Source organism: Suricata suricatta, chromosome 14, assembly GCF_006229205.1.
Source record: "Suricata suricatta isolate VVHF042 chromosome 14, meerkat_22Aug2017_6uvM2_HiC, whole genome shotgun sequence".
Lineage (NCBI taxonomy): Eukaryota > Metazoa > Chordata > Mammalia > Carnivora > Herpestidae > Suricata > Suricata suricatta.
In genome coordinates this window covers 73,757,746-73,768,203 of record NC_043713.1, presented here as the reverse complement: position 1 = coordinate 73,768,203, position 10,458 = coordinate 73,757,746, and the positions used below count along the sequence as shown (strand labels likewise).

The window sequence follows — 10,458 nt, the reverse complement described above, 5'->3', positions numbered from 1 at the left end:
TTCTAGCGCCAACTGGCAGAGCATGGATGTTTACTTCAACCCCAGATTTTCCTGTTCTTTTTTATGGAAAGGGTAATGTAGACCATCTTGTGCAGAAGAGGATGGAGGTGGTGAGTTTTACTTGGATTTCTATATTTCTGCTTTGATTCTCTTTTTAAATGTATGTTTCCTGTAAATATTTCACAAGGAGAAAGTGCCAAGGACCCTAAGAAACTATTTTGAAAATGAAAAATCCCTTCCTGGTTTAATGTGTAGCCTGACAGATGGACACCCACTGCTTTCTTTTGGAATAACTGCATGGGTTTTTCCTCTTCCCTCTCTTTTATTTTAAAGAGTGATAGAAGGAATGATTCATCCATGTAATCAGAGTTCACACGTTGTTGTTTAAAAAAATTTTTTTAGGGGCGCCTGGGTGGCTCAGTCGAGTAAGCCTCCGACTTCAGCTCAGGTCAGATCTCACGTTCGTCGGTTCGAGCCCCGCGTCAGGATCTGGTGCTGACAGCTAGCTCAGAGCCTGGAACCTGCTTCCAGTTCTGTGTCTCCTTCTCTCTCTGCCCCTCCCCCTCTCATGCTCTGTCTCTCTCTGTATCAAAAATAAATAAAACAAAATAAAAAATAAATAAATAAATAAAACATTAAAAAAATTAAAAAAATTTTTTTAATTTATTTTTATTTTTATTTTTGAGAGACAGAGAGAGACAGTGGGAGCAGGGGAGGGTTAGAGAGAGAGATACAGAATCTGAAGCAGGCTCCAGGCTCAGAGCTAGCTGTTAGCACAGAGCCCTACACAGGGCTCGAACCCACAAACTGTGAGATCATGACCTGAGTCGAAGCCGGAAGCTGGACACTTAACCGACTGAGCCACCCAGGTACCCCTCTCACATTGTTGTTAAAGGAAATAAAAATTCATCAAGGAACCTTAGTATATCTTCCATATTTAGTCATATATAAGGATGGACCTCAGGATTTGGGCCTGTTCCTTCCAGACATCAAAGTAAGTTTTCAGACCAGCATTATGTATCTGTTCTCTCATTTCAATATGATTTGTGGGAAAAACTGCAAAAGGTGAAGCAAGACAAGCATTTTAAGGAAATTTAAAAATAAGAGATTAGTACCTAATTATCTTAATTGCAGTTAAAACTTAATTTCAAGAAATTGATTGACTTATGTATATAGTACTTACTAATGTGATGATAAATAAGGAGCCAAAAAGTACCCAATTAGGAGAATTCCAGAATTTTGTTTCTTTATTTGTTCATATGTGAGTGCTGAAATTTCACTCATCCTTCCAAGTATCAACTCAAGTGACACCTCTCTGGGAAGCCTTCTTCTACCCTCCCCACCTCTTCGTACTTCTCTCCTTGGAGCCTTTTCTACAGTGAGCATTTAGTATTAACTTTAGCGCTCTCTCTCTTTTTTAAAGGAATTAGAGTTTCTTTTCCCCCTCCAGTTTATTTAGAGAGAGAGAGCATGCGCATGGGTGCACATGCAATTTGGGGAGGGGCAGAGAGCCTGCCAGCGAGAATCCCAGGCAGGCTCTGCACTGTCAGCTTGATGCAGGGCTCCAATTCACAAACCACGACCTAAGCTGAAGTCAGATGCTTAACCAACTGAGAACCCAGGTGCTCCTATTAGAGCTCTCACTACCATTTTCCATTGTAGTTTTCTTGCTTGCTTGCTTTTTGTGAATGATATGTTACTCAGTTAGTTTTGTTTACCAGTGAAACTCTGGGAATTCAAAATTAACATCCTTACCAGTGAGCTTGTTGTAGACAGGAAAAGTTTCATCTTTGTGTTCCACATTGTTCTGCTATGCTTTATTTAAATGAACCTTTATGAGCTGGCTGCCATCCAGTTTCACGTGGATTCTCTTCCCCATAGTTTTACTTGGGAAGACTAAGCTCTCCAGGATTGCATTGTGCACAGCTGCCAGAGTGTGGAACACTGCTTATGTCTTGTACAGCTTTTTTGAGTTGGCTCAGGCAACTCTGGGCAATAAAGACATCACACTTCCCAATGAACTTTTTTCCAGTTTACTTATTAGCTGGACTTGGATTTTCAGAAAAGATTTAAGTTGACGAATATGAACAAAGATTATAATAGCTTTCTGACCACAACTAACATAAGTTTCCTTGGCTGTTATTATATTTGGCTCCCTTAGCTGGGCCTTGAGTTTTGTGTTTATCTGCAGCTCAAAGACAGTCTAGAAGGTGTTGGATTCATCCATAGCCATTTGGCTTCATGATACTCTAGCGTGAACTGAACATGGCCTTGTTCTTGTTGAGCACTGGCCTAACCACTGTAGTTTCTTATTTGCTTAATTCATGTAAGAAACTGTGAGTATATTAAAGACCTCAATATGAATATATTTTGGCATTCCTTGCGCTCAGCACAGTGCCTGGCATATAATAGGTTTCTAAGTAGCTGAGGTTAGTCTGAAAAATTATTTATTCATCTCTTTAACAATGTATGTGATCCTTTGAATCTCAAACTGCTTTGGTTGGAAGAAATCATTTATAATTTCCCGAAGTACAGATGGATGTGACAAGATTTTTTAAGTTGCAGTGTCCATATCTGTAAAATAGAGAACTGCTTATCTCATAGGTAGTTGAGAACATTATTTATTAGCTATTTGATCTTGGGTAATTGATGGAAGCTTTTTAAGGCAGTTTCCTTGTCTTTAAAATTGCTTTAGGGGCGCCTGGGTGGCTCAGTCGGTTAAGCCTCCGACTTCGGCTCAGGTCAGATCTCACGTTCGTGGGTTCGAGCCCCGCGTCCGGCTCTGTGCTGACAGCTAGCTCAGAGCCTGGAGCCTGCTTCCGGTTGTGTCTCCTCTCTCTACCCCTCCCCCTCTCATGCTCTGTCTCTCTCTGTATCAAAAATAAATAAAACATTAAAAAAAATTTTAAATTGCTTTAATGTGAGGATTAAGTGTGATGATCCATATAACCCACAGTGCAATGCCTGTTAATGATAAGCACTCATAATGTAATTAACAATTACATGTAATATTAAAAATGACTTATATCAATAAACGGTTTGTTAACAGTGAAGTGAAGTTTTGTATGAAGAAGTGTTGTAAAGTGATATTAAATGTAAGTTTTTTTATTGTTGTTATTATTATTAGATAAAATAAAGGCCATGAATAAATTGATATTAATGCTAGAATAAGAACTATAAATTAAACAATGAGTAAATAAAAGGATTTCACAGGTATTCCAATGTTTGGATTCGTTATTATTAGTAGTGCATATTATTATTTTACACATTCTTAGCGAGCGTACTAAAACTAAAACCTGAACTACAAGTCCCATCAACTTTTCTGTGGGGGAAGGGGAGGTAGTGGAAATCACTAGGCCCGGATGTAGATAGAAAACTACGTTTCCCAGAGGGCCTCACTCCCACATCGCCTCTATATATAGAGTCCATCCGGGTTCTTCGAGATGCTGTTTGGCGACTCGTCGCCATTCCCGGAGCACCTCGGCCTCGGCCTAGAGGCGCGTGTCGGTCGCTGTGTCGGAGACACCGGTCCCCGACACCAAGACAGCCAGCCCTCTCCCCTGCCCCGCGGCGGGAGAGCGTGTCCGGCCGGCCGGCGGGGCTCCCGCGCCTTCCCTCGTCTCCCCTTCCCCCGTAGCCTCCGCCCCGCCAGGCCCGGCCCGGACCTCCGAGCCCCGGCCTTCTCCTCCTCGGTCACCGCCGCCGCTGCCGCCGGGCTCGACAGCCCCGCCCGCTGCTTCTCTTTCCAGTTTGAGAAGCCGAGGAAGGAAACAGGGAAAAATGTCGCCATGAAGGCCGAGAACCGCTGCCGCCGCCGACCCCCGCCGGCCCTGAACGCCATGAGCCTGGGTCCCCGCCGCGCCCGCTCCGCTCCGACCGCCGCCGCCTCCGAGGCCCCCGTTGATGCCGCAGAGCTCCCCCAACGCCGCCGCCACCGCTTCCGACATGGACAAGAACAGCGGCTCCAGCAGCTCCTCCGCCTCTTCGGGCAGCAGCAAAGGGCAACAGCCGCCCCGCTCCGCCTCGGCGGGGCCGGCCGGCGAGTCTAAACCCAAGAGTGGTAAGGGCGGGCTCCCAGGCGGTGGGCGACTGCCCCGAAGGCTGGGGAGGGTCTTCGCTCAGGTGTCTGCTGGGTCACTCAGGGACCGCTCCGCTTTCCACTGTCGTTCTTCCCTTACTCCCCTTTTGCATAGTTTCCATTATTCAAAAAGTAACACTTAGGAACATTGTATAGAGTGGTTTATGTGAATCCTTGCATTAGTACTCGGAAGAGATTAAGTAAGTGCTACTTGTATCCCCGTTTTGCAGATGTGGAGACTGAGGTTCACAAAAAGTAAGGTCACCCAACTAGTATGTGCCTCATAGCAGGCCTTACTTTGTCTGACTCACCAGTTCACGCTCCTAAACCACTAAGTTGTTTTACCCTTTAATGTTGAATTAGCATTGGATAGTGTTCAAGTTTAAACAGGGGAGGGTGGGGCCCAAGGACTTTTCAAACTCAAATTTCATGTTAATAACCTGGCCCAAGATCTATCCCTCCGTTGAAGAGGAGTCGTCCTTGAATGGCTTTGTTCGGTGTGGAGTTGGGTTAAGAGCAGTAGCTGTGATTCAGTTTTTTGGATTTGCCAGACCTTGCTTGTCTGGATTTTCTTTCTTGTAAAGGTGGAGATAATAAGAATTAAGTAAATTATCCAGAAAACAAATGGACTAAGAGCTTAGAAGAGTACTTGACAGCTATTATGCTGTTAATGCCAAACACATCATGCCTATTTCCCTGTGTGAGACTAGAGTGTATCCTTTTACACAGAACATTTTGCCGTTTTTGTAGTCCTGCCTCTCCATATTAAAAAAAAATTTTTTTTAATGTTTTTTATTTTTGAGAGACAGAGACAGTGCGAGCAGGGGAGGGTCAGAGAGAGAGACAGAATCCGAAGACAGGCTCCAGGCTCTGAGCTAGCTGTCAGCACAAAGCCTGACGTGGGGCTCGAGCTCACGAACCCTGAGATCATGACCTGAGTCGGATGCTTAACTGACTGAGCCACCCAGGCGCCCCTCTGCCTCAGTATTAAATTATGACTGTCATGGTAACAGTTACCATTTATTGAGGGCTTACCATGTTCCAGGTACTGGGTTAGGTTTGTACATCTGTTATCCATACTCCAGTTATTAACCTGTCCAGCAAAGTGGAATTGTTCATCTCTAAAGAAGGAAAAAGCTGAGAGGCCAAGAGGTTAGGAGTTGGCAGTCCAGCTGAATGTTCTTCATCTTACTTCGGCTTGTGTACTGATCTCTGCTGTTTCATGCTGTAATGATCTTAGCAGTAATAGGAAGTTGTTTTCAGTGGGAGTGGGGATATGTGGCAGATGGGGTAACATCTTTTTAAATTAAGTTTATTTATTTATGAGAGATAGAGACAGCATGAGTGGGGGAGGGACAGAGAGACAGGGAGACACAGAATACGAAGCAGGCTCCAAGCTCTGAGCTGTCAGCACAGAGCCCAACGTGGGGCTCGAACCCACGAACCCTGAGATCATGAACTGAGCTGAAGTCCGATGCTTAACCAACTGAGCCACCCAGGTGCCCCTGAACATTTTGAATCCCCAAATGTAGAGTTTCAGTTTAAAATTTTTTGAGATTAAAACACTGTAAGGCTGACTTGAGTTCAGAGTTGATTTACTGGATAGGGCAAACTTGTTTACCTGTAGAAATTGCTTATAGCATTCCGGGTGTCGGCCAGGTGTCTCAATAATAAAGGAATGCTAATCTAAGCAGGGATTACTGTGGACTTTCAGGAAGTATTACATAGATTAATTTTGGGGTTTTGCACAGGTGTAGCTTTATCACAGATCCCTCTAGAGATCAAGGGTAGCCAGGCCTCTTGGCTAGTGTTGGAACTACTGGTTTAATCTGAATACTTCTCAATGTAGTTGATATATGATCTTACTTTTGCACTCAATTCCCAGATGTAAAGTTAAACCGGTTTTCTAGCTATCTGAATTCTTACGTAGTTTTTCTGGGGCTCCTGTTTAAGCCACTGACATAACAGTCATGAGCCTGTTGTAATAAATGCCTTTAGTTTATTCTGTACTGAGGCAGTAGTGAAAGTTGGTGACAGTTCTCACAAGAAAACTGAGGTATTTAAGGTATTTTACTCATTTTGTCCCTAACTTTGAATGTTAATTAGTAGAACTAACTCTGATTACCCAACAGGATGATACAGAATTCTGCAGTTTGACCAAGAAAATATTTGTCAGTGTTAAGGTTTCAGATAGACTTGTATAGAATACTTATTGTTGGGTTCATTCTGACTAAGGTGATTTTTTAAACAGTTAACTACTATAAAATACTCTTAAGTTATTTATTTATTTTTATGTTTTTTATTTTTGAGAGACAGCACGCGAGCAGGGGAGGGCCAGAGAGAGAGAGGGAGATACAGAATCTGAAGCAGGCTCCAGGCTCTGAGCTAGCTGTCAGCACAGAGCCTGACGCAGGGCTCGAACCTATGAACTGTGAGATCATGACCTGAGCCAAAGCTGGACGCTTAACCGACTGAGCCACCCAGAGCCCCTATAAAATACTCTTAAAGCATTTGTTTATCTTCTTAATTGAAAGCTTCTGAGGAAGGAAATAAAAACTCTTAAAAAAAAGTTTTTTTTTAATGTTTTATTTACTTTTGAGAGAGAGACAGACAGAGACAGCATGAGCAGGGCAGAGTCAGAGAGAGAGGGAGACACAGAATCTGAAGTAAGCCTCCAGGCTCTAAGCTAGCTGTCGGCACAGAGCCTAATGTGGGGCTTGAACCATGAGATCATGACCTGAGCCAAAGCTGGACGTTTAACTGACTGAGCCACCCAGGCGCTCCGGAAATAAAAACTCTTGTAAAGGATTTCTGCTGGGTTTTATAAAATACACAGAGTCCCCTCTGGTGGCATTAGTTTTTAATATGTTTGTTAGAAAGTTTGCTATTGCCAGTGTCTACTATTCTGGCTACTGCTGTATATGTTCCCTTAGCAAAAAGGAAGACTACCTTTGTAGCTAAACAAAGAGTTCATTAGCCATAATCCACTGCATGTATTTAAGAACAAATCACAGGTAGAATGGGTAGAGATTAAAAATGGCTTAGGAAACTCTGGATTTTGGCTTTTAAGGTTGAACTGAAGGGTAGCATATGGTACCTTAAGAACATGACAGCTAAGGTCAATGCTGTTGTGACAGATATCATTCAGGACCCCTTATACAGTGATTCTACATGGTTGCTCTAGCAAAACAGGAGACTCAAATTCAGCATAATTCCCTAGACGGTTTCTGTAGTATTTCAAAAGCTGACTCAGTACTTCATGTACTTGATTTTGCTGCAAGTTGTTGAAAGGACTGAGTTGAAGAAAGAAAAGGGAGTGTTAAGGTGAAAAGACAGCTTTCTTTTGTTAAAGTAACAAGAACAGGGTTGCTTAGATTTTAATATTTAATTCCCCTGTCCTCTCCCCCACCTCACATGAGAAAAAAAAAATCTGTTCTCTTTTCTAAACTGCATGTCATAAATAAATGATCGTTTGCTTCCTATCTACATGTTTAATATACTTGAGTCTTTGTTCCCGAAGTTGGCTTAAGTTTGCTCTTCATGCATACAGGAAATAGGTAAATTTGGCTCCTGGGATTTACTTGCTCTTCTTGGCCGGAGTGGCATACTGCAGTTTCTTTTCCTTGGCTAATTGCTTCAGACATTCACATAACATTCCTTTCCTTGGATGTATTTCTCTAGCTTTGTTCCGATAGGGCTAAGATGCAGTTCTAAGAACATTTGCTGTGAATAGCCTTGGAATATAGCCCAAAGGAGAAAAAGATGTGTTTGGGTTTAGGGAAAGTCATTTAGAAAGAGCAAAGAAAGTAAAAAGAGGAAAGAGATTAGGATGTTTATGGACAAACAATGGGCCCTGGCCCAGAACCAGGGTCTTGCCCCATTCCCCTGGGTGGGGGATGGTACTACCATGGAGGTTAAGGGAAGGTCAGGTATTATGAAGCAGTTATTTTGAGGTTGGTGATATGAAGCGCTGTCCTGACACACTTCCTCTTATTCCGGTACCAGGAGCCAGGTTGCTAGTGGTGCTCTGCCTTGAAGCCCGCTTCTGCGCTGTAAATGGACCTGAGGTTTTGATGGCTTTGAAAATTGAGGTGACTTGAAAGCCTTTAATAAAAACCACTTAGAGAAGTTGCAAGAATTTCCGGGCCTGTTGGCTGGAGTCCTTGGTCTATATGGCTTTGTTGGAAGTCTAGTGGGTGCTCTTTGGCAGGAATGATTTAGATTTATTAATAATTGGAGGCTTCCAAATAATAATGGCAACTTTATGCCAACCACTCTGGTAGGCATTTTACAGAAGTTTTTTCTTAATCTTCCATGACCCAATGAGGAGGCATGCTAGAGGATAAGCCTGATTTCATGGACAAGAAAACCGAGGAGGCCTTAAAGCGGGTAGAGTGATTGGTTTGAGTGAATTCTTACTTCAGAAGTCCTAGGCAATATTTATAAATTACCCTTTGTATAAATTTGCTTAGCCGGTAACTGGTGCATGTCATCCTTGATGCCACTTTCCTCTTCCTTTCATTCAGAATTACTGATTTCAGCTGGATTCAGTTTGTTGTCAGTTGTTTCTATAGTGAGGCCATATGTTGCCCCTCCGGAGGTGCTTGTCAACCATTCTGAATGATGGATAAGCAACTTGCTTGTGATTACAGCATGAATCAGCAGCAGAAACTTCCTGGCTGGTATTCTGACCTCGGTTGTGCCACCTGTTAGAACTAGAACTAGAAATGTGGATGATGCCAAATTACTTAACTGTGAAAAATTTATGGTCTTTAATTTGATAATGGAGGGAAGAGATTGAGATATGTTTACTGTTATTTGGTAGAGACCTTTCTGTTAGCGAAATGTGGGAGAACTGAGGTACTGGATTCAGTTTTCAAGTCTCTTATTGACTCTTGGATCCTGAGTTCTGGATTTGAGCCATTTAACGAATGGTCTTGTCCATTTTGGAATGTATCTTGACTGTAGTTCTTGGGCAGTTGTTCTCAGCTCTGGCTGTGCATTAGAATAGCCTGAGGAACTTTTTTTTTTTTGTTTTTTTTTTTTAAGTAGGCTTTGCTCCCTCTGTGGAGCCCAGTGTCAGACTTGAACTCACAATCCTGAGATCAAGACCTGGACTGAGATCAAGAGTCAGGCATTTAACAGACTGAGCCTGAGGATCTTTTTTTAAAAATGGAAGTGTGTGGAGTTCTTCCTTAGGGATTCTTTCTGATTCTTTAGGTCTGGGTTGGGTTTTTGGGCCGTGGCATACATACTTTTAAGTCTCTGCCAGTGATTCTTTTGTGTAGCCAGGATTAAGAACCATCACTTTGAGGAGCGCCTGGGTGGCTCAGTTGGTTAAGCATCCTACTTCGGCTCAGGTCATGATCTCACAGTCTGTGGGTTTGAGCCCCGCATCAGGCTCTGTGCTAACAGCTTAGAGCCTGGAGCCTGCTTGGGATTCTGTGTCTCCCTGTCTCTCTGCCCCTCCCCCACTCACTCTGTCTGTCTCTCAAAATAAAAATAAAGACATTAAAAGAATTAAAAAAAAAATCACTTTGAATATTAAAGCTTGAAACAGAATATTTCTCCTAGAAACTTGACTTTTTTTCTGCTTTTTGAAATCTGAAGCAGATCATCATCTTTGCTATCTCCTTTCAGAGAAGGGAGGACAGATTCTACCCCCATGTTATTCACATGTGTATCCTGGCAAGTTGTCTACAAGACATCCTCAAAACAGTACTCTGAATTTTATCACTGGTTCACAGGCCTGACTGAACCTTCAATCTTTAGCTGCCTGATGCCTGGGTCTGGAGATAAGAGCCAGCCTCTCCCTTTACATATGTAGCTTCATACCATTAGGCAAGTGGAAGACAAGATTAGGGAGTTGATTTTAATAACTAAAATTGTGTGGGGCGCCTGGGTGGCTCAGTCGGTGAAGCCTCCAGCTTTGGCTCGGGTCAGATCTGACCTTCGTGGGTTCGAGCCCCACGTCAGGCTCTGTGCTGACAGCTAGCTCAGAGCCTGGAGCCTGCTTCTGGTTCTCTGTCTCCCTCTCTCTCTGACCCTCCCCCTCTCATGTTCTGTCTCTCTCTGTATCAAAAATAAATAAAAAACATTAAAAAAAATAACTAAAATTGTGGATGCATATGTGGTCGGTTGTTGTAATCTGTTTTAGAAATGGGTAGTTCACAGTGCATCAGAGAGCGTTTCTGTAAGCGTGATGAAACTGTTTCCTTGTGTGTGTGGTAAGACGTGAAGAAACAAACTGCACTTGTTGAGGGCCAGCTTACTTTCTTGAGCCCTCAAAGTGTAGAATCTGGCTCTACCTAAATCTGTGCAATCTGTTAGGTGCTTGTCTTGAAAGTATTAGGGTCAAATGCAGTATCATCTGACATGGT

General features: G+C 43.0%; 1 protein-coding gene and 1 pseudogene across 1 annotated transcript in view; one reads left to right on the top strand and one right to left on the bottom strand.

Annotated features, from left to right (window-relative positions):
* Positions 1–1,714: 1,714 nt before the first annotated feature.
* On the bottom strand, positions 1,715–3,841 carry LOC115277485 (annotated as a pseudogene).
* A 42-nt stretch (positions 3,842–3,883) lies between these two features.
* Positions 3,884–10,458, top strand: part of RNF10 (ring finger protein 10) — a 35,651-nt gene continuing 29,076 nt past the window's right edge. The window contains exon 1 of the mRNA XM_029922740.1: positions 3,884–4,060. Within this exon, the coding sequence (XP_029778600.1) occupies positions 3,904–4,060 (157 nt within the window). The 5' untranslated portion in view covers positions 3,884–3,903. The remainder of the gene's footprint in view (positions 4,061–10,458) is intronic.